At 37.9% G+C, this 25334-nt stretch overlaps 1 protein-coding gene across 2 annotated transcripts in view; it reads left to right on the top strand.

Annotated features, from left to right (window-relative positions):
* ube2f (ubiquitin-conjugating enzyme E2F (putative)) overlaps nucleotides 1-25334 on the top strand; it is a 67880-nt gene that overhangs the window by 11437 nt on the left and 31109 nt on the right. For both annotated transcript variants that reach the window (XM_042002317.1, XM_042002316.1), the window contains exons 4-7: nucleotides 954-1019; nucleotides 9727-9794; nucleotides 18031-18101; nucleotides 18302-18359. In XM_042002317.1, the coding sequence (XP_041858251.1) occupies nucleotides 954-1019; nucleotides 9727-9794; nucleotides 18031-18101; nucleotides 18302-18359 (263 nt within the window). The remainder of the gene's footprint in view (nucleotides 1-953; nucleotides 1020-9726; nucleotides 9795-18030; nucleotides 18102-18301; nucleotides 18360-25334) is intronic.

The following is a 25334-nucleotide window of genomic DNA, read 5'->3' as shown; positions in this document are numbered from 1 at the left end:
AGTCCTACAGTGTTTGTTGTGCAAGCAAAAGTGTTGACACATAACACACAGCTAGTTGTTTTAGCTGTCAGCTTGTACTTTTATATAACATTTTTTTCCCTTTTTATAGTTCAAAATTTGAGCATATAAAGACATGCTTCTCAGTTTCTATGACTGGTGTTTAAGTTTTAAAAAGAAGAATTCATCAGCTATCTAAGTCCTGAGCTTACCATGTAGTATGTGCTCTGATTCTGAAGGAAATGTTGACTTTCCTGGATGACAGGTTACCTGAAACTCTGGCTCAGTTACCAGGGTTACTAAATAAATGAAATTGTGCTGTCCACATTTTAGCAAATACAGTTTAGAGTGGTAGTATTGATGTAGGGACTTGACTTTATGAGCATTTACATTCTTGTGTATGATTCTACTACATTACAACAGGCGCTGTGCTCTGTATTTACCTGTTGCCATGGTGAATCATAGTTGCTGAACCCTGACAACAGCGTCAACTCAGATAAAGGACACTGAGTTAATTGAATTATCTCTTATCTAGTGTGCCTAAACCAAAGACTCAAGAGTTTCCCTTCCTCAGGTCCCATAAACTCAAGAGTTAAATAAAGCTTGTAGTTTAAAGAGATTACTGCAGCACTGTTTAATTAGATTAAAAACTTAATACTCATGAATATGATTAAAGAAAAAAAAGGGGAAAAGATATTTTTTTTTCATGCAGTACCTCTCCTTGAACACCAGGGGGGAATATGTTGCCATGGGGACAGCTAAAGACAAAGCATAAACCCCAACATACTGCGAGAGAAAACACTTTGAACAAACTGTGTCTTAATAGGGATAAATTGAAAATATAGAATGTGATTGATTTTGATAAAACAAAGTCAAATAGTAAAGTTTAAAACAACTTCTTCTGGCTTAAATTTACTGTTGTTCTCTCTCCCATCACAACTTGTTTTTGTGTGCAGGTACATGCAAAGCCAGTTTCCCAGATGAGAATAAGCTGCATCATTTTCAGCTGGCAGTGTCTCCTGGTAAGAGAAAGAAAGCTCCTACTTGCACCTCCATTCCCTACATGTTTTAATAGTGTCTCCATATTTTTTTTGGTTCCTTATGTTTCTCTTCTTTTATATGATGTTAAACTCTTTTTTTACAATGTGGAAGTTTAAAGTCGAATGAACAAGATGAAAATGATCCTGCACAGGATTCTGTTTTAAGGTTTCTTTTGTCAGAACGGAGGTAATTTTTCTGTGACGGAGAGCGAGGCTGAAAGTGTTAGAATCGAAGTTTTAGTTTCTTTGTATGTTACTGCTGGAATTTCATTAATCCCAAAGTTTGTGCTGCTTGCTCAGCAGTGTTCCAAACAAAGAGGTTTCCTCTCAAGTATTGTAGAATAGAAAATATTGATGTGGAATTACACAAGTGGAGGAGGTTCTCATATGTTTCACTTCCTGTTTTCTACCTGTCATACACCTGCTTCCACCCATGCACTAAGCTAGACTTGAAATCAAAGCTTTTGTTTGTGTATGCTTACTACTGATAGAAAAATAGGGGAAAAATTCTTATTTGAATAATAATAACACATGTAGAATATTTTTACATCTTTATTAAATTGAACCAGTTATAGACTGAGATACCAGACAGCAAATATATATACATATATATATATATATATATATATATATATATATATATATATATATATGTATATATTTGAATCAAAATGTGATTTCTTCTCTTCCAGCTGCGTTTAACAGGGTTTTTGGATATGTTACTGTTGCTGTTTGTTGAGAATATTTTACTCAAAGTAATTACTGAGTTCTAAAATGTATTAAAATGGTTTCAGGCAGGGCAAGACATGCAAGTGCTCAAATGATTTAGAAGGTCTAAACAAACAGTTTAGTCAGATTATCTGGATCATTTAATAACATGGTAACCTTGTTATTAATCCGCTCTATCACAGACCACTACAGGCACAAACAACCAGGTCACAGCTGGCCTGTGAAGTCTTTGAAATGTGATAGTTCATACAAGGACGGATGTAATGGAGGTTCTCTTCAGATTTGATCATGTGTCAGAATTTTTTTTCTTTTTGAATAATTTAGTTTCCCAGTGAACTTATTATGTCATTCAAACATTAAAAGGAGCCATGAATGATTAGGTATAGAGGCCTTAATATAATTAACCTCTTATACTAAATGACATAAACACATGGAGTACACTGGTTCCCTCAGGTTTACAGCTTTGAGGGGGCGGGCTGTTGGATGGGGTATGGGACTACCAGGAAGATATCCCCCTCATTGTGCTGAAGTGCTGACACTGTAAAACTGTGTTCTCTGTATAATAATTATTACTATACCACTAAATGTTACTTTTGTTTCTGCTCCACTGCTTGGCTTGGCAAATGTAGACCAGCAGGTTAAGTATTTATGTAAGCTATAGTATTCATACATTACTAGTATTAGTATTACAAACGCATTTTGAAAATTTGTGGGCTTACTTTTCCTCATGTTTTGGCAATAAAGTTTCCACGAATCTCGTTAAAGAAAACATTTATTTACAACAGCAGTTAAAGTTCCTCTCTACTTGAAGTTAAATAAAAGCCTTGTTAATGTGACCATGAGATCATGTGTTACCTGACATATTTGCTAAATAAGCTATTAATGCCTTGCATGAGGATTTGAGCTTTGAATCTGCAGAGCTGCACCTAAAGTCTCAGAAAGGTGGCATCAGTGCATTGCATGCAGAAGACTGGAGGAAATCATGCTTACTTGTAGAGTGGGACTGTACAGTTTTGTGAGAAAGCGATGAAATGAGAATGTAGTACAAGCTCTGAGGAGAAGTAATTTAGTAATTTAAAGACCTCTCCCCTAGTTGACTGAGTTAAGTGCTACATACTAGTACCTGGGACTAGTTCCAGTCTGTTCAGGGAAAACTAACTTAATCTCCATAAACCCATAAGGGGTCCAGCTCAAGATAAGAGGGTTTGGTGCAGTAAACCCTACTCTAGTGTTTCCACAACTCTTGCCTGATTGGCGGCATGTATATTTATATATATAAATGTATATATATATTTATATATATATACTTCAGCTACGTAGCAGCATGGGATCATAGCAGCATGACAGCTCCCTTAAATTATAATAAAGAAGAACTCAACGTAGAAACACGGTGAACATCCAGCAGTTTGTGTTCTTTTCTTCTTGGCATGTGGCTTCAAACAACAAAAATGCACAGTATATTTGATGTTTTATTATGTTAGTGTTTTATTTACCTTTACTAAATAAATAAATTAAAAAAAAATATTTTAATAATATATTTTAACTGTTTTGAACATTGATCCAAATAATTTTTATAATAATAATTTTGCCAATAATTTGTATAGCCAATATTTTGGCCCTGTTTTTGACTGTGATATGTACAGTTATTTGGAGGTTTGGTGGACTATATGTTAAAGTGTCCTTGGCTGAGATGCTGCACCCTATGTTGCCTCCAGCATATGAATGTATATGATAGAGAAAGTACAACATAGGTTCAAATTGTATTCCTGTAAGTGTAAGTGTGTGAGCAAACTGGTGAAGGTGGCTTGTGGTTTAAAAACACTTTGGTGGTCAATAAAAGTGGAAAAGCACCAAATAAATGCAGTTCATTTAATATTTACTTGACTCTTGGAGCAACCACTAGCCCTTGCTAGCTTCTGGCTAATATCTTGTGCTAACTTTTCATTTCATGGTGGATTAGGATGCAGGCTGATGCCAAATTAGCATATTCATAAGCCACTGTTCAATGAAGGAGGTTAAAGGTCCATGAGTAATATCCAAGCCATTTTTAAGACTACTCATTTTTTAAAAAGAAAACATCTTCAAAATTTTGAGGATCACAGATTAGTTTTATGACACTCATAACTGTTGAAATTAGACATTAAATCAGATGTTATTTATATTAGTTAAAAAAATTATATTTTATTTGTTTGCTTTTTATTTAATTTTAAAAAAATTAATTTGAACCTAGTCAATATTTCTGCTCTATCATACTGAGCTACTTTTACGATTAAGTAATGAATTCATTTGACCCGTGTAAGCTGTTCTCAGCTTTGTGTATCAAAAATTAATGACTCTTTCTTTGCAATGCATTCGTCTCCCTGCCACCCAAACAGCCACCGTAACTCCAGATTAGCTTTCACAAAGGGCTTTGTAAACAACATCTGCAGAGAAAAGCAAAGACCTGCTATTAGAGAAAAGGATTGGTGTCATGTTCTTTTAGGAGGAGTTGTTATGGAGATTGAGTTCTCAGAGAAAGACTTGCTCAATTATTCAAAACGTCTGTCTCTCCTGACACACCCCTGTCACCTCTAGCACACACACCCATCTCAGGCTCTCTTTTTTTTCCATTTCTTTTTTCTTTGTTACTTATGTAAGCCCTCACCCTTCTCTCCCATTATCTATCCACATAGTCTTAATTTTTTTTTAATCGGTATTTGTTTTTATCTTTTAACATTGTTGAATTGATGATATTTATTAGTTTAGTCTACATGTTAGGGCTCTCACAAACAATTATTTTGATAATCGACCAGTCATTAATTATTTTGGCAAATAGCCAACTAATTGGATTATATAATTATATAAATTGGCAACAAAGTCGTCCATTGAAGAGGAAAACATTATTTTATCACTATAACATACCATTATAAAAAAACAAAACATTAGCGTTGTTACATTTCCTATTGAAAATTAACATAGATGCTATAACGTTACTACAAACACATAACATATGTGTGCTATCGCCATCAGACTTCCATGGAAAGGAAGTTCTACCTTTCAGTCGTCTTGAATTTTTCAAAAAATGCTCCCAAACTCTCGAGCTCCGTTGCCGACATAACTTTTCCGTCACAGCTGACCCCGACTGCCTCTGCTGCGCGTGTGCGTCAGGGACAGAAAGGCAGACAAGACAGCGGAAGGTACAGCAGCTGTTTTGAGAAAAAAATGACATCGATTATTAAATTAATCGCCCACTATTTTATAGTCGACATATTCATAACGAATCGACTAATCTTGGCAGCCCTATTATTTATAGTCTGACAGCTGATGCAAATGTATTTTGTTTCGAGCATCCATTCTTTTGACTTGCACACTGAACAGGGGGTCTTGGTCATGAGGAAAATTTTATACCATGCTGAATAATACCTGTCATGTTCTACTGTTGCAATTTACCTATTTGAATGTCAGTTTTGTCTTGTTTTATCTGCAAAATGTGAGAGTATTGCCTCAGAGTCCAGGCTGCCTAATATGGCTTTTGCAGTGTAAGGTAAAATCATGTCGACTTGTGTGGAGAATTTATAGCTCAGAGCTATGTGAGTTCTTTTCATCTGCTTCCTCTTTCCCTTTTGTTCTGTTTTGTTTTCTTCTGTTCTTATCATTTGCATAGCTGATGAAATGATGAGTTGTTTATCTTAGATCAGCATTATTCATGCAACAAGCAGAGCAGACATTGTATAACTGCCTGATGGCATTTATTTATCCCTGTTACAGTCAATGTTTGCATGGATGAAACTAAAACACACAGACAACAGGACAAATTTGTGTCAGGAGAAAAAAAAAACTGTTATGTTAGAACTATTCACTCCAGTGGAACTTTTTCAGCCTTCAGATCATCTGTTTCTTTCTGCCGTCACAGCTGTTATACATGTCTTCCAGAGCTCCCTCAGAAATAAAATCTTTCAGTACCAATCATCCTCTGGATGCATCACTCAGCTTCAGTTTCGCTTCTCAAAGGGAAAATTCACAACTGTGTGCCAATGAATTAAGTTAATTGATGTTTATCTGAGCAGGAGTTGTCTGTGCTGCAGGTATCAGAACCTATGATGAATATGTGGGGCATCAATTTAAACCTCAATTTATTCATTAAACTGCTTTTAACATGTGAAATGTCAAGAAGGCAACATTTTTATTCTTGTAAATAAATAATTTAATAACTATGACAACAAAAACAAAGGACTAAGCTGTACATATTTGTGGGGGGGTCATTTTATTTATTTTGAGTATTTGGAATGAAATTGTAGGAATGTGTCTGAGCACGAGTGTGTGTGCAAGACTGACTGCTGATTGAAGACGGTTGGGAATTATTTATGACTTCTGACTGCAGTATTTATACAGTAAATGCTCCTGATGTCTGTCTGTCTTCTGCTTCTCCTTTCTATTGCCCTCTTTGCAACCATCCATCCATTCATCCATCTTTTGGCTTTGATGCTGTCTCTTTATCTTTCTGCAATGTTCTATGCAACATATGCTGGTTTTTATCCCACACACAGTTTCTTTCCCCTGTGTCTCGTCCCATTTCTGCTACATCAGAGTCTGTGCAATCTCATTCAATTGTACCTTTGTATTCATTATAGTAAAAAGATTGGAGTGATGTTTCTGTACTCTTTCTTATGAAGTCTTTTTTTAATCAATTACACAACATAAAGAAAGTGTCATTCATAACTTTTATTTTTTCAAATGTGTAATTGAAGTCAGATGTACTTGTGATTTGTGCCAAGATTCAAACAACAGAACCAGTATTTTGCTTATTTTAACTTTAGTGTCACACATCCTAAGTCTACGTATAGTCTGACAGCTGAACAAGCATTTTGACACTGAAGGTGCAAAGCTGATTGATTCTGACTGCTCGGGCAGCAGAGCATATATTCATGAGCCCAAACTCTGTAAGGTCATTACATGGCCAATTACCAAGTTCTTTTCCCTGCTCCTAGTCTCCCAAACTGCTCAGGTTCACTCTGAAGTTGTCAGAGTGACAGTCTACCTGCTAGAGTTCAAACAAGCTGAGCAGGCATTTCATCTCTTTCTGTCCAGATCCCCCCCACCAACTTCACCTCCTCTGATCCCTGACAGTGCTAGAGCTTTTTAATGCCTTTTCAATCCATAAGATGTCCTCATAAGATGACAGAAGCACTTTAAATGACATCCGTCTCATTAAAGACACTTTTCAAACAGATCACGTGTCCTTAAGAAAGCCTTTCAATGGCTTTCAGGGCTACATGTAAGAAAAAAGGGCTGCTGTAAATGCTTGTGCGAAAGGACAGCTGGACCAAAACAAGTCACCACGGGGTGCTGCAAATAATTTGCAGCCCTGCTACATGTCTGTTGGACTCCCCACCATCCTCCTTCAGGCCATTTATTCTATCATTTTGCCAGCATTCAAACACTTTACTGGATTTAGGCCCATTTCTAACTGCATTCAAAGAGATTTGGAGCAATTTCCCCACTTCATTTCCTAGCAAAAGTCATATGAAGGGCACAATTCAAACAAGTCTTACACAAAACAACCTCCTTGATCCAGATCAGTCAGGTTTTAGAGGGACCTCGCCTCTGAGGCAGCTCTGCTGTCTCTGACAGAGGCTCTAGAGAAAATGAAAGCTGCAGCACAGTCCTCGGTTCTCATCTCATTAGACCTCTCCCAATCTTTTGAAATGGTAAATCATGGGGTATCCTCTTTCTGTCAAACTTCGGGTTGTAACTGTACCACACTGTACCCTGTGTAGGTACTGGTACCACTTCTTGATAATATACACTAATTAATACACTTTAATGATTATGTTTTTTTTGTAGAAACAAAACACACACACCCACAAACTACAGCAACATTGCAATTTCCCTCTGGGATTAAATTAATAAAGTATTTTTTATTTAATTTTATTATCATCTTTATTTATCCAAATAGAAAGAGTTGATTCAACAGGACATAAAAGTCACATTTCTGTCTTTTGAGTGACTGAGTCTTCATCCAACTATCTAAACTCAGTCATACAGGTTGATGTACCTATTAATGTGGTCCCCTCAGAAATATTATCTGTTAGTCTCAACCCAGACTGTTTACATTTGTTTAGCCTCTTTCTGTCTCTCTCTCTCTCTGTCTCTCTGTCTCTGTCTCTTTCTCCGTCTCTTTTTGTCTCTCTGTGTCTCTGTTGAATGCTTTCAGAGTTATAGTAAAAGGGAACATGTTTGAGATTTGTTAAGATGTGTAAATATAACTAAAAATGTTACTGGTGAAGAATTGATAAAGATGGCACATACCACATATAAAAACAAGTTTCCACTTGCCTAAAATCCCCAAAGCCGTGAGTCTTAGAGGGGGCCATCTAAGTGGCCTCGTTGGCTACACCCTGTGGCACCCCTCAGTTTTAATTACACTGAGACATCAAAACACAATAAACACAACACACTCTTGGGGCTTAGGGCACTTTGCTCTGACTGCCCTGGATGGCCAGGGCCCAGTGGGGTCTGCTGAGGCCTGTGCCCTTTGACTGCAGGGAGCTCTGGCTGGGGCCTTCCTCTGGGTTGGTCCGGGGTCGTCTTTGTGGTGGGGTGGTTTGGGTTCGTGCTCTGGGATTGCTGCGTATTGTTGGGGTTTCTGGGCCGCCCTAGTCTGCCTCTAGCCTCCACAGAGGCATGGCCGCATTTGCACAATCACTCTCCTTTTTGCTCGCTCCTCATTGCTCATGCTCTGCACGCTGACACAGTCACCGAGTTGTCCAGTGGGCTTACACACAAGCTACATTTGTTAAGGTTGTTAAGGTTTTTGTTTTGTTTGTTTGTTTTTATGTGTGTGTGTTTCTGGTACTTTGATTGGTGTTGTGATACATGTAGTTGTTTATACTTGTTGTCTTTGTTATGGTTCTTTAAGGAACTCCTGATGATTGTCAGCTTAGTTTACCTGTAAAAGTTGTAGGAAACTCTCTGTTATGTTTCTGTACAGGTGTAGTAGTTGGTTGTCTGTTGTTAGGCTGGATTGAAGGGTCGTTCTATCTACTGTTTCTGTGTCTCCTCTTTCTTTTTTTCTACTTTCCTTTTTACTTCGCTTCATTATTCCCCTTTTTCTGTTCCCTCCAATCAGGCCCAGTAAGATTATATAAATTCCATAATTCAAAATAAATACATAAGATAATAAGAAAATAAATTAAAAAAAAGGCAGATAAAAAAATATTGTACAAAAAATATCATAATATTTGTATCAGGTATGTCAGGTAAGGATTGTTGAGTTAAATGTGCTTAATTAGACAGATTTAAATAAATATACCACTTGATGAGGCCAAGGTTTCTTATTGTACTGAATTTAGTTCGCTGTTCTAAATTTTTAAAATGTTATTTTCAGTCTGGGAGCTAAAATTTAATTTTTTATATGTGCATATGACACTCTAATGTGCTGGTTTTGCATGTGCATTGATTGTAAGTAAGAAAGTTGATTTTACAATACTAATATAGTAGTACCCCCAAGTCTGAGCTCCTGCAGCTTGGTATTGTTGTAGACTGATATGTTGTATGTAATATGGCTACTAATGAGTAGGAAGGAACATCTGCCTTCTCACCACAGTTTCTGCACTACTCAGATTCTTATAGAAAAACGGATAATGGTTTCTCTGTGATTTTCTTTTCTTTGTTAAAATCAGTTATGAGAACTTTGAAGAAATAAAAAAGAAAAAAGCTTGCACACAAAGCACACACTTTTGTTGTAACTTTTGTAATTGTTGTTATTGTTTTGACAGTCTCAGTTTAGTTTGCATAAAACAAAAAATTTCCGGGCTCCTGGTGCTCATGATACATTTTTAATCTCTGATCATTGATGGTGACCATGATAATGCTGATTAGCATGGCTGAAGGCTCTCTCTTCACAAGAAACGTTTTATTGTTGTTTATCCTGAAGCACATATTCCTAACTATCTTCTTTTTATCACTCTTGTCTCCTCAGATGAGGGCTACTACCAAAGTGGAAGGTTTCAGTTTGAAATAGATGTCCCTGAAGCTTACAACATGGTGGTGAGTAGTTCAGTTATCTATAAAGAGTTGGCCTCAAAAGTCAGTTCATGTCTGCTTTTATGTATGTGTATGTGGGACTTTCTCCCCATGCCATTGCAATTCCTATGACACAATAATAATGCTCTTAGTCAGATTAAAATAATTTACGGTGAGGGAAAAGGTGAAGCTTTAGCCAACCCTTTTAGAGATGAAACTTGAATTTTAACCTCTTCGACGATACTAACGTGCCTGAGATGGATTTCCAATCAGTAGCCCTGCTTTATAGATTTAATGAGGGTTGGCTGCTCACTCTATCGGTGTGACCATGAAAAGGCTTGTTTGGTTCCACTTTCCTTTTTTTTAATTTACCTCAGATCGGGTGTGGAAGTGCTTTTAGTTATGAAGGATGTTATTTAGGGAAATTGCTGCACCTTGGATTCTACTTGCCGATCGACCTGTCAACATGATTACCTTCTGTAATGGTAGTAACTCAGAGGCTAATTCTGTGAATATTCTCCAGTTTCCATGAAGAAGTAGCTTATATGTTCTTAAATCTACCATCTATTTACAACATGATGCTAACTGGAGACTTGGCAGATCCGACATATGCCTGCTGGATTCTGCTGTAGCTGATCCCACTGAGGATCCTACATAAAACCAGTTCGGGCACCCTGTTCACATGTATCTGTTGCCTGTCATGATAAACATTAGTGAGAGTTGTAGTGATACAGTTGTATTCTGGGAGGAAAGGCACGTCCTTTACCTGGAGCTGCTATCCATCTGTTATTACTATTTTGGTCCATTTTGTGAGATGTTGCAGATGCATAACCAGATGCAGCAATTGGAGTAGTACCACTGTAAACCGTGGGGGTAATGTTGCAATGTAGCACAGTGCAGCTGATGTGCGATCAGCGAAAGGAACAAAGAAGGAGCTGCGATGTACTTAATAGCCACTCAGATTCCCCCAAATCTTTTGCTCTGTCTCTTTTTATGTCTCTTTCTGAGGATGTACATTATCATGATCTCATAACAAACGGACAGAACCAGACAATACATAAATACAGTTATTTTATTTTGTTTTAACGTTTTATATTAAGTATCATGGATCTCTTTGATGAACAGAAAATGGTGGGTCATCTTTTTATGATTTCCAGAGATCCTGATGATCTTTTAATATTCACTCTTCATTTGAAGCCTTAATGGATGCAGAAGAACTTAGACAGGGAGCTGGTTTGATTTCTTATTTCTAAACTTATCTAAACTTATTTGAGACGTAACAGCAATGCAGACAAAAAGAAAATAAAAAGTAATGACATCATATAAATATTTGTGAATATTTTAAGTGATCTTTTTGAATTAGCTTTGAGCACCGAGGCTTTAGTGAAGCAGAGAAACAGAAAATTCACGTTTGCTACAAAGCGAAAATTTAGGTGTAGAAGTAGGTGTAGAAAGGGGGAAAAAAAGAGGTGGTTGTTGGTAGGGATGGGCATTTGATTAAATTGTCTTATCTGATCATTGTGAGAATTAACGATCGATTAATCATTAATATTTATATTAAAATTCAGTATTTATGGGGTATATTAAAATGCAGTGAAAATTGAAAAAAAATTGTGCATTTCCACATTGAGATCTTTATTACAAGATGAACAACTCTTGTGGCAGTTAAACGGGATTAATTTAATGGTTACACTTGAAAATATGCGTTCTTAAGCAGCAGAGCCTACAGCTAGCAGCCGGTTCTCATAAACACAACTGACCCTCTTTTTGGCCAAAATAATAATATATGAAAAACCATCATGTTAATCAATAACCAAAAAACATAAGAGTTAGGTCTGACAGGTTTTGCCAAATGTAACACAAAACTTAAAAAACAGGCACAGAGTTGAGAAAGAGGGTGAGCGAGAGCTTAGCGTACCTAACAATGAAATAGGCTCATTAATAAATTTAATAGAAAAATAACCAGTAACTCACATATAACTTCAGCACCAGTCTACTGATTTTTGTTGAGAAAGATGAGCATGTTAACATGCTCTGGGGTCAGATGCGAACGCAACCTGGTGACCGTCAGTCCAGCCATCGAAAACACCCGCTCTAAGGGGACTGGCAGCGCTGTGATACACAGGTACCTTTGTGCTAACTTGGCAAGCCTGGGGAACCTTATTTAATTCATTTTCCACCAGTCTGTAGGGTGCAATCCAGGGGTGGGGGAGCCTCCCTCAGGAAGTTCTGAAATTCTGCTTCAATGCCAAACTCACATTGAGTGGTATAGTACTCCCCAAGGAGTTGTGTCATAGCAGAGACCTGGGACTGGCAGGCCGTGACTCCAGTGTTTGCGCTCTCCTCGTCTGTGATAGACAAGCCAGGGTCCTTGTGTCCACCAGGCTCTGGGACAGCTGCCCTACCGATCTTCACTTCCTTTCCCAGTTCAACAAGTTTCACATTAGCAGCCATTTTCTGTACTGGTGTAAGAAAGCCCAGGTGCTTGTGACAAGGGTCCAGCATTGAGGCGATCATGGGGGTGGATAACACAAACTCATCAGACTGAACCTGTAAATGATGGGGGAAATCAATAAGAAAGATCTAAATAGGCAACACAACGCAGATAAGAGACGAGTATGCATATAATCAGGCCTCCTCCAATTAGCTATTTATTGTGGAAATAATTTAAATGAACATAAAAAGTTTAACTTACATTCATTCGCTTGATGAGGGAGGACCGTACTTCAGCTTTGAACTCGATTACTCTGGGCCCGTCTTCTTCACGGCGCAGGAGGTGGATATTGATGAGACCAAAGGTGACGGGATAACAGTTCGAGATGGAGACGTCTTTCTCAGCAGTCATAACCGTGGTGGCACATTTAAGTGCTGACAGCACAGGCTGTGTCTCCTCCATCATCTGCCAGTACTCATCCTTCAACTCCAGAATCCTGGCATCTTGAATTTTGGTCACAGTTTGGTCCGACAGCATGGCACCAACAGCCCACCACTGCTCCACCAGCTGATCAAACATCTCACACATGGAGTTCCATCCTTGCACGATAAGCCATGAACCAGGAGCCCCATTTGCTCCTGTTTCCTTTGTAGTTCTTTGGTTGCTGCAGTGCTGTGATTGAAGTGGCTAACAAGTTTACTAGCCGCTGATATTACCCCATGTAGATACAGTGAAAATCCGTCATTTATAGCCAACTGGAGTGTACGCAAAGCAGGCAACTGAAGTCCAGTTAACTCTGCTGGGATTGTTGGCAGCGACAATATTGGCTGCGATGTCATGAACGCATGCAATAACTCGGTCTTCAAGTCTTCATTGCTCTACAGCTGCATGCATTTTCTCAGCGAGGTGATCAGCTGTATGTCGGCCTGGCAGGCTTTCTGTGAGGAGGACTGCTGAGTTCATTTGCCAGTCATCACTGATGTAGTGGCAGGTGATAGTGACGTAGCTCTCAGCTGTTAAAGCGGTCCAGCAGTCGGTGGTTAGAGCAACTCTCTCAGCGGTGCTCAATTCTTCTAACAGCTTGTGCTTACGTTCTTCGTAGTGCGTTTCTACCAGTCTGGTGATGGGACGTCGTGACAGAATGTGATATGCCGGTTCCAATAAGTTTATCAGTTGACAAAAACCTTCGCCCTCAACAATACTTAAGGGTAGCATATCCATCTCAATGAACTTGCAGATGCCTTGGGTAATTTTCTCTGCCCGTTGTACATCGCAGCTCCTCCGTGTTAACACAGAGTTAATGCTAGGTTGAGACCGAGAGCAGGATGCACCGCCACTATCCAGAGTTGTACTTAAACATAGCTTTGCAGTGTTGGCAGTGAACTGAGTCATTTTTTAATTTAAAGTTGTCCCATGCCACACTTTGCCAGGACGTCTGCATTATTAGACTACTTTTGAGATACACGGAAACTCGCAGGTAACTGAGTAGGCTTTTGGATTTTTTTTTTTTAAAAACATTGCCCTCATGTGGTAAAGTGTTGAATTACTGCCACATAACAAAATTCATTGCGTTCCATCAAGACTTGCATCACGCAACAGGACTTGCATTAGTTTGACTGATTTTAAAAAATGTCATCGATGAACATATTAATGATCTATGAATCGATCATCAATTAATTATGCCCATCCCTAGTTGTTGGACAGTGTGAAGAACAAGGCAGGGTTTCAGAAAGGAAAGGAGGTGGGTGAGAATGTCGACAATTAGGGGTGAGACAAGTAATGTGGTAAAAAATATACTAAGCTAAAATATAAAGTAGATCATTTCAATTGTGTAAAGTTTGTTCCTTGCTTGAAAAGAGGTTGAGGGGATGTTGCGGTTTGCTATTGTCATGAAAAAATATCAATAAAAACTATTTAAAGAAGTGTGTATGATTAAATGCATTCAGTTGTCATTTTAATCTGGCCCTTCCCCCCAGTGCAGATTTATTATCCACATTGGCTGGTGATCAGAAAGGTTAACTTAGAGACCTGGTTTTGTAACTTCACTCAATGAAAGTTGATGTAATGAAGATGTCCTAACTCCGTATTTCCCAAAGTCAAAACAAGTTATTGTATTCCTTAGAACAGTGACTAGAATAGATATTACTTGTCAAAGGTCAGCGATTAATGGAGCAGCACCAATTCAGTTTGTCACCAGAATAACTTCATTTATTTATTTATTTTCATAAACCATCCAATAAATGGTTGGCTTAGACTTTTAGCTGTAAACTTTATTTGAAATAACAAACCGACATTTCCAGTTCACATGGGATCTTTTAGAGGGTAAAATTAAATTTTCACTGTGGAAAAAAATCATGTGATCTTTTGAACTCACTTAATATTTAACTTTTTATTCTGTTTTAGCACATTGATTTATTTTATTCTATTAAATTAAGCAAAAGTCAAACTTTGTATTTAGACTTTGTAGTTTTAAAATATGAAAAAAAGAACTGTAGTATGCTCTGTCACACTTTAAAATAGATAAGTTGGTAAAGAGAAAACACTTTTACAAATCTTAAATTAAAATGTCCTCTGCATGCTTTAAGCACCATTAGGTCAGATGTTTAGTCTAAACTATGTCATTTAAAATGCATCTGAGAGTGTGTAGAGAAGATGTTTTGCCCATCAGTTGTTTTTCTTCCTTCTCAGTAGCACATTATTTAAGTGCTGACCTTCCTTGCAGGCAAGAAAATAAAGATGAGCTGGGCAAGTTAAAGATGTGACACAATTTCTAAAATGCTCAGCATTTCACTTTTGAATAAATAACCAATTGTGTTAATACCTTTGGGAAGGGTCTCGGTTTATATTCCAAAGGTCTATGTCCAATTATAATGTTCATGTCATGCTGCAGGGGAGTGCTGAGGTTCCAGTTTAGATTTTCAGCTTTAGCAATTTTCTTATTTCTTACATCTCCATTTTTTTTTTTTTTTTCTGTGGGATACTTAAATAGCTCTGCCACACATTCTAGACTAATTTTATTAATCATTCACACAATGCTTGATTTCAAAATACAAAGACAAATGCACAGTCTTTTAGTTACAGTTAAACACATCAGCTGGATAGCATAATCTGACTGGCATGAGCGAGGATGTAGAGGAGCTTTGTAGCTGGCAGGAATGTCAAGGGCAGTTCTTTCCCTTGTGGTAATGTCAGCATCCTGCTGGTAGTTAAACATTTCTTAGATGTGTTTGTTCAAAAACACAAGCTAAAATAAAAATGTCATCTGGTTACTTTATCTTTTGGCTTCAAACAATGTCACACAACACTGGAAAGAAGATGTTGACACCTGTCCATCACTAGGGTTGTGCTTTGTTTTTTGTTTTTTTTTTTTGTTTTTAGTTTTTTCCCCCAAAACTGGAGCTGAAACAACACTGACACACTTAAACTCCTCTTTCAATCTTGTTACATTTTTGGGGGACTATAATCTGATATAGAAATAAAAACATATTTAGCTCACTTGGTCTGTATAGACTGATGGAGGTCTGGACAGAGCAATAATTAGCTGAATTTGTTCTTCAGTAGGTTCAGTTCAGCACAACTGACGGATAGCTAAGCTCCCTGAAAATGGGCCGAATTGCAGAAGATGAACGGCGATGTCTTCTGCATTGAGTATAAATTGGACTGTAGTCTGTTGTGGAAAGTGCAAACAGCTTTGGCAGCCATCTGCTGGGACAGCAGCATGAGATCCTGCAATTACCAGGATTTGCAGCTTGCTTCTAGAATCACCCTTCCCTCAACCATAATAGGTCAGGTAGTGGTAACCCTCCACTAACTGACCTATTGTTTTTCAAATCAAAAATGTTTGTAACTCTGGGAACTGTAGGGACTAAACAAACTGATGAAGAAGGCAGATTCTGTGCTGGAGCTGCACAAACTGATGAAAATAATGGACAGATCTTCTACACAACACAGTGAAGAAATAACAGTGTGTTCAGTCAGGGGCTTTGACAAGTTCATTGCAATACGGCAGCCATCACCTTCAGAACAAGAACCTATATGTTAATTATCATTATTTACTTAGAGAGAAAAAAAATCTTACTATACCATCATAATTTCCCCCTGTTGTAAATATTTCCCCCTGGAGTAAATAATGTATTTTTTTTATTCATCATTTTTTATAAATCCTACACTGCTTCTGACTAATTGCATGTTTTGCTCTGGAGAAAATCTCTGCAGATTATTTCAGTGAAGCCCGTAAATATATATTTGTTTGAAACGTGGATTATAATCATCAACCATGCATCACTAACCTGAGGGAAAGGCTACTGTCCTCATCCTTGGACCCAGGAGGCATCTCTACACATTTCAATGTCCGTTGCTCTTCACTGTGTTGTAATCTTTTCTAGAGGAATACCACCTGGACTTTGAAAACTTGGCACTGGACTTTTTTTTTTTAATACCGTTTTTTCAGTGATATTTGTCTTCACCCTAAAGGGAAAAAGTGACAGTCTAATTACTCTCAGAATTGCCACTTGGTTATAAAAGAGTTCATTTTTTTTTCTTTTCTGTTTTTTAATATGTTTCTAGTGGTTAGCACCTGAGATCTCTGGTGTAGGAACCAGTGCCATGTTCACACACAGTCTCATTAACCGTCCCTAATTATCTGACTGCACCTGAGCAGCAAGCAGCTCCAATGACGCACACACATTTGTCTTTCCTTTGTCTTGCCTGAGGTGCAGACCATTAACATTCATGAGGGGGGTAAAATATTAAGAGGAATCCTAAATATACTGCAGTGAAGCACTACAGCATCCAGTGCTTTTCTGGATCTTGTTTCTACAGTACCAGGGAAGCTTGAACATAACTACTCCATTCATTTTGATTGAGGAGTTTTAATTTTTATTCTTTGCAGGATAGTCTTATAAGTCACACAAATCATGCTCAGCGACTGTTCTAGAGCCCAAGGATTTTCACTAAGCGCTGTCTGTTTTTAATGCAGTCCTCTGTGAGGCCATTACATATTGGATTTAAGCCTTTTCCCCTGAAGTGCGGATTGAAACCCACACTTCACTTTCCCCCTGTTAGATGTAACAGCTGTGGTAGTACTGCTAATACTTATAAGCCTTTGTTCTGGTTTCTCAGAAATCTCAATTTTCTAACTGTATAATCACTGATTGTCATGAATGCAGGTATATGCTCAACAGGAGTCATAATTTTTTGGGAGTAACTGGATCATTTATTTTTCTTTCCATCACTGGCAAAAGCATGAAACTCAAAATCTGTCAGAACTCGGAGGTCGGCTTAGTGCACATTTGACTCATTTCTTTGTTCCTCTCTGTGTATGCATTTAGCTAAAAGGCCATTTAAACCTTGCAAAAAGAGAATTTCTAATTAAGAATTTAGTTTTAAGTTCTTAAAAGTTCTTAAAATGAATTAAAATGAGGACATATGTAACTGTGCAGCAAGATACTGAAATGAAGGTTTTTAAACTTCCTTAATTTGTTGCCAACAGTGGCCATACTTGATGGAGAGTATAAAGTGATCAAGTTATACTTCAAGTCTTGTTAAACAAACATGTACATCAATGAAATCTGCTTATGGAACTCTTTTAATGTTTTCATTATTCATTTATTACTTTCTTTTTACTTACGTTTTGTTCTTATGAAATTATTTGTTTGCATGCTTAGTATTTGATACCTTTTAGATTCATGAAATATTTTGTCATTTAATATAAATTACACCTTCAACACAGATTGTCTGGCTACAACTAATTACTTATTTAACCTTGTATTTACTAAATGCCTAATACATTTTCCCTTTTTTTGCTTTTTCTGCATCCATTTCCAGCCTCCGAAAGTCAGGTGTATGACCAGAATATGGCATCCTAATATCACAGAGAATGGAGAGATCTGTTTGAGGTACTTTGGTCTACTTATTCCATGACTTGTCCTGTCTGTGTCTCAGTGTGTTATTTGGTTGTTCATCCCGCCAAGACACTGACAGAACTGCTCCAGTTGTGTTTATGTAACTGCTCTGTTTATTGTAGCTGATCATGAGCTAAAAAGAAGCAGGCTATGTTACATAAATGACCCTAACCACATTTCCTTATTTTCTACAGCTTATTGCGGGAACATTCAATTGATGGCACAGGATGGGCCCCGACCAGAACGTTAAAGGTAATTCAGTTAGTTTTACTAGATAAAATGGGCTTTTATGTAAGTGGTTGTAATTCTTCAGAACAGCCTCACACGTACTGATACTCCCCTACATGCTTTGAAAGCAAAGCAGGGGATCCCTTCTATTTAGACCATGATGTGTCTGACTGGTAAGGACCATTTATACTCCCTTATGTCGCTGTCCTCATACTTCCATGTGTCTTTAACATTGCCATGGTTGTTAAGTCAACTCCTTCACTAGCGGACGGTGCTGAGTTCAGACTTCCGGTGGTATTGCTCCGTCTTCTGCATCAAGTGACGGATAGCTAAGCTTCCTGAAAACGGACCAAATTAGGCGTATAACCAGTGCAGAAGAAAAAACTCTCCGTCCAACTGCGTATCCGTCTTCCTCGTTGAGCATAAATGGTTCTTTAGACTGCATCTTATCTGCAGGAACAGAAACATTTGAGATAATTCTGAGAGCCCAATCTGGCTACATTGTGCTATAAAACTTTAAAGAGTTGATGGTTATTGTAATTATGTTTTGATGATTTTGATGACTCTTAAATATTAAAGACATAAGTGTAATTCCCCATGACTGGAGATTTCTTTCAACTCCAGACTTTTTTTTTAACTGAACTTACAAAATGAAGGTCCACAAAACACAGCTGCAGGTGTTTGAAAACACAGGATTTCGTCAGGATAAAATAAGGTAACCCTAAAGGTGTTAGGTAACCCTAAAAGAATTACTTTCTATAGTCGTACATACAAGTGCATTGACTCATGCCTTAAGATGCACTCTACGGTCTTTTACTAGCTGTTCAGGAATTGCAACCAAAGTCTTAAAGAAGACGCTCTCGACTGTCCTCATTGAAGATTTGACCAGAAATATTTCTGATAGAATCTGTGGTGTTGAACATAATGTTGTCACAGAATGGGGGTCTGCCCTCGTTAAAGCAGACTGTTCTTCCTTGTAGAGACCCAAAACTACATTAGCATTCTTTAGTAACAGCTCTGTTGTGATTATATATAAAAACATATTTTTATAAACTTGTATAATGAATAAGAAATATTTTAATACTTTTTAAGTTATGCAACCTTGTTGCTTTGAATGATTGTCTTTGGCCTTGATTCTAAGGGGACACTGCAAGAAATGCAGCTTTGCAGACAATACGAGGGAATGTGTTTCCAGGGGTCAGCTGTTGTCATAGATACACATAGATGCGCTGTTCAGTGTGAAGTGAGGCTTAAGGAACACATTCTCTGATTGGGAACTTCTTAATGGATTTGTATGAATGTATTTACAAAACCTTTAAATGAGCAGATGAATAAAAAATGCAATGCAAATGTCTTTTCATGGGTCAGTGGTCTCCATAGTTACCTCACAATAACATTTATCAAGCACGTTTGTTTAAGCGATCAGAAATGGGTGAACTAAATTCTTCAGCTGCTGTGGAGATTTTACATTTTCCTCCAGTTTTCAGGTATCTGAAGTTTACCAGCACTCATTTGGAGGACCTCTTGTTGAAGATTGGTGGCAGCTATGGAAACCAGCTGCTAATGTACTGTGTTTGTCTGTCTTAAATGAGCTCAAAGGTTGTTAAATACTGTCAGCTAGTTAGGGATTTCAGCATAATCTCAATGCTGAAAGGCTGTCACAAAAGCGTGTCATAGACTTCCAACTCACGAGTTGGCATCCATTCACTTTGCCTGATGCGAAAACGTCATCTACTTTCATCTTTCAGCTGATTATATGGTAATTGAGCTCCCTCAATTTGCTTTTGGTGTGAAAGCAGTATAAAGGTAGCTGCTTAGGATAAAATTGTCTCCATATTTGATAGGAAATCAGTGTAAATCTGAGGCTAAAGTTGTCCTTTGTGTCTTTTAAGGCATTTTTATACACTCATAGTGCAGCTAGAGCACCCATGATGGTTAAAAATGTAGAAAAATATGAACCTTTTTTAATCATAAGGCCAGTTTTATCTCTTTCCTGTTGGAAACGACATACCCAAAACAATAATTATGAGACTACATTTATAAACTTGTTCTCTAGAACATGTGAGATTACTACAAAAGTATCATATCATAACATTTAATGCAAACGCATCTACCAATTAGTAAAGTAACATTAGATAGGTGTGCAAAAGTAGAAGCTAAAAATGTGAACCTGAGCAGTTTTGAAGATGTTTTAACAGATATATCCACCTAAACGTGTACAAATGTGACATTTGACCTTCACCATAGAAACATCAATTATGTTCCAGAGAGAAGTAAACCCAAAGCTTGTATATTTGAAACCCCCTTTGCTCCCACCCCCCACCCCCCCACCACCAAACAATACCTTTATGATTAATTTCATTTAATGCAGAGTCATAGGAGAACACATGTGTAGCGTTTTATTCAAACTGGAATATAACGTTTGACTACAAAACAGCAGCGGTAAGACATACCTTATTCTTTTGTGCCACTTTTGAGCTGCTAGCTCACTGAGATTTTATTGCACAGTGAAAGGACAGATGTCAATTTTTGTAATCAGCAGTCTCTCCTTTCACATGATGCCTTGTTTATTCAAGTGAAGAAATTAGCAGAAGCATAAAGTGAACGTGGGCTGTTTTAATGTTTTTGTTACACACCCATATAATTGCTTGAGGTTTGAATTGTGTTTTCTTTGGATGGCAATGGTTGGTAGAGTCTTTTATCTGAATTTCTCTGGGACATTCTGCATGTTAGGATTGGTGCTTCCTAGCATGTGCAAAAATCATTTGTGCTGCATGGATCTCACTCACCCCCCTGTAGAGGTGGTACTCATGAGGAAAAGTGCTTGTGATCTTTTGTTTCTACAAGGAGTCTATACATACCATGATACGAAACTTACAAGTCAATACAGCTCTAATGTTGGTAGTTGATAACATCAAGTTTAACATAGCAGCTGCATGAAGCTGAGGTCTGGGGGGAATCTGAAGATTTTGTCGCATTCAGCCTGTTTTCTGTCTGATAGTTGTCTCTGTCTGTGTCTAATTTAAAATGCTTTTTGTTTACATACAGGTAGGTGTGGATATGGTCTTTTGCGTAAGAGTGGCGGAACTCAGGGTCATGTGCGTCACCAAGTGTCGCTGTGAGTGCACAGAAATATGTTAGAAAAACAAAGTGCAAACGCCGCAAATCGCAAAGGACTGTGTTGAGTGGGTGATGCTGTCACTGGTCACCACTTTTATCTGCTTCATTCCAACCCACACATGAAATACCTTTACAGTTACCACTTACATTAGAAACCTGGAGCTCCTCTAGCAGAATTGTTGTGATTATGCAATTTAACCTTGACTAATTCAGTGTTTGTTTAAGCAGCTCTTTTACAGTCTTTAAACAGGCAAGGCCAGACCTTGTTTACAACATAATAGACTGTAATTATAGCAAGTGCATTCTTTGGATTTTTTGGGTGTCGTTCCTTGGTATTATTTGAAAAGTTGACAGAAATAGGAGGGAATTGGATTATTGATATAAATAAAGCATGTTATGGACAGTGGCTAAAAGTGTAGAGAGGAAATGTGGCTGGAATTAAATGGGGAATTAAAATGATGATTAGGCTACCAGGGAGCTCGTGTGATACAATCAGGATGTGTTCACACTGCAGGTCTTGAAGATCAATTTAGAATTTTTGGTTGATTACATATAAGTTAAATGCAACCACCATCAGACTCCACTATGAACAGTCTACGGCCCTGAAGTGATCCGCTTAGGCAAAGAAAGGTGTGACATCACCCACAGCATGCTATAATTACGGAGGTAACATTTATTTTGATGCATCGCCTCTCTGGCACAGAATTGTGATTTCTGTCTCACTTCAGTGCTGTAAAAATTGGATGAAACGCAATGTGACTGTTCAGACTTTTGATTCAGATTTTTGATATTTTTTTTTTTCAAGGTTTCAAGAACAATAACATGTTCTTGATAATGTCATAATTCTCAAGAAACGTTGTCTATGGTGGGACAGGGGTTTCTGGAGGAGTGTGTGTCTATATATGCCTTATATGTGTTGTATAGAGTTTCTTTTACTTCCTCCGTGCCTCCGCCAACTATGGCCTCATAACTATGCATTTAACCTTGTTGAGTGTTTTGCATTTGTGGAAAAGCAGAAATTACAACTTTTTCTTTCTGCTTGCCTACATTAACCACACCTACTTCATATTTCTGATTAAGCACACAAAAGCTGTCAGACACCACACAAGAAAGTGTCGAGAACAAGCTGCAAGAACTCCCAAGCTGGGACTGCGAGAAAAAAATTACACCATTTTTTCTTCGTAACAATTTATTTTCTTGCAGCTCTGGGAGAGCAAACAGATTTTTCTTTCTTTGCCAATTACGTTTAAGTCCTAGTACCAGATAAGGAAAATGTGCATTTCAGTCAGATATTGGTCAGATTGTCATGGGTGGCAGAGGTGAGGACCCAAAATGCAGGCAGATCAGGCAGGAGGCAGAGTGATGCAGGCAGGTAAAAGATTTATTTCCAAAAAAACCCAGGAACAGAAAAATCCACACATAACAGGGAGTTAACCATAAGGATCCAACAAGGAATAACTGAAAACCCAGGACTTAAATACACAGACTGACAAATTAACCACAGGTGGCATGAATGGGCAATCAGACATGGTGCACTAACGAACAGAAACCGAAGAAACACAAATATAAGCCCAGAGCACAAAATTCCAAAAACAAAACTGGAAACATGACCAAACTAAACATGAAATCAGAACAGAACAAAATGAGACAAAACCAAAACCATGATCTTAAACTATGAACTATAAACTGAAATAATAAATGATAAGCATGATTATGACAGAACTACAAAACAGAAACACAGTCGATCATGACACACATATTGGCAAAAGGTCAGATTTTAGCCCACTTTTGCCTTTAGTGTTAATTTATCTTCAATTTTCAATGTCTTTGATTGTTTCCCGCACATTTGTGATCAATGGACTACTTTTTTGAGTCCATTTGAAACTTGGCAAGAACAAGTTTTCCCAGCTAAATGAAGCGACTCCCCCTGGGTTAGGTTATATCTGTCATCCTCTGTCACTGGCCGCGGGGGTGGTCTGATGATGATCTATCACGAAAATTGGAAAGTCTCCTGGTGTCAGTGTCTGCATACCAGTCATTTGAGTTTATAGCCATTAAACTGAGTGGGCCGACTGAATTTTCTGCTTTCCATACTCACATTTCCTCCCTCTCACTTCTCTTAGGTGATTTCCATGTTCGCATTGACAATACTCATATATTCATAGTTATCTTTGAAAAGACTTCATCCTGCCTAGAGTGCTTCGCGTTGCAGCAGTTTATTTAACTTAAAGCCAAAGGTTATCAGCGCGAACGCCTTTCCAGGAAAACTGGTCCCACTGTTCAGAAGGACATGTTCATGAATCAAATTCAACTTTATAAAGAATCAATCCACTGCCAAATCCAATTACTAGGCAGATTTAATCAGACTTGGTCCTAATTCAAGACCATTTTCTGTGGTTAACAAAACATTGTGCGCAATTGACTGTTTTCAACTTGCCCCTCATTTTCAGCTACTTCATCCCTCCAAAGGTTCCATAGCTTTTTCTCCCATCCATTACCTAGATTCAAACTTCCCTGTGTTCCTGATATACCTAAACTCATCCAAAATGTAAGCTAAATGGTAAAATGGTAAATGAACTATACTTAAATTGGACTTTTCTAGTTACATTGACCATTTAAAACCTTGTACAATGCATGTCACATTCACCCAATCACACACACATTTCTATTGTTATGAACTAAGTGTTTTCTCCCGTCACACACATTCATACCGTGATAGACACATAGGAAGGCAACATAGGGTTCAGTGTCTTGCACAAGGACACTTTGGCAAGCCTGGAATTGATCCACCGACTTTACATCCCAAGTTCATGATCACCTTTCTCTTGAAATTCTTTATCTTGTACAAAGAGTTCCAGACTGGCTTTTTTGACAGATTAGCTGCCTTTGGACTATCTAACACACCCCTGGACTGGTTAATATGTCAAATTATTTACAAGTCCAACTATCCCCCCCTCCTCTCTGGTTTACCCCAAGTTTCAGTGCTTGGACCTCTCCTATTTATTATACACCTCACCCCCCTTGGCAATATTTTCCATAGATACAACATTTAATTTCATTGCAATGTGGATGAGCAGTCCCTCTATTTCCCCCTTCCTCCAGGTTAAGAGTCTGTGTATTATCTTTAACAGCACTCTGCCTTTCCAGTCCTGTATAAATAATGTCACATCACATCACATTTACATCACATCTTACATCTGTGTCCATCTCTCACACCAAGCGGTGTTGCTTTTCTGATCCACGCCCTGACCAGTCAATACTGTCTTGATTACTGCAACTATTTTCTTTTTGGTTTACCTGACAAGTCCCTCTATAAACTGCAACTGGTTCAAATTCTGCTGCCCATATTATTTCCAGAGCCCCACCACTTAAGTCATATTACACCTGTTGAGCAGCAACTCCACTGGCTTCCTATCAAATACCATATAATTTGCATAAATCTTACCAATACCCTTTAGTTCTATTTCTGGAATTACCTCACTGTTACATTTTATGACCGTGAATACTCATACCTGTTTTTCCTTTTGTTTCCCATTTAAATGAAATTTTCTGCAACAATAGATCAATACCGGTTTTAGATATTATTCTTTTTAATCATAGGTATTCTATTTTAATGCAGGTCGTATTTGTATACACCTGTTTATCAGAACGGTAAACATTTGAAAATATTTCTCCATTTGCTGTTTATCGGCCATGACACAGACATGCAGGGCACAAGGAAAAAAAAAAGCAAGCTGCACAAATAAATATCCAGGTCACTGCGTCCAGCTTGACTAGTCCTCTTCATAGAACTGATTGGCTTATTGTTCATGCTCCTGTAACTGCAATGATTAGTTTTTCGACCAGGAATCTGCCGTTTAATCTCATAGCGCCACAATA

The sequence above is a fragment of the Melanotaenia boesemani genome, chromosome 12 (genome assembly GCF_017639745.1).
Source record: "Melanotaenia boesemani isolate fMelBoe1 chromosome 12, fMelBoe1.pri, whole genome shotgun sequence".
NCBI classification, from domain to species: domain Eukaryota; kingdom Metazoa; phylum Chordata; class Actinopteri; order Atheriniformes; family Melanotaeniidae; genus Melanotaenia; species Melanotaenia boesemani.
This window is presented reverse-complemented; position numbering and strand designations above follow the sequence as displayed.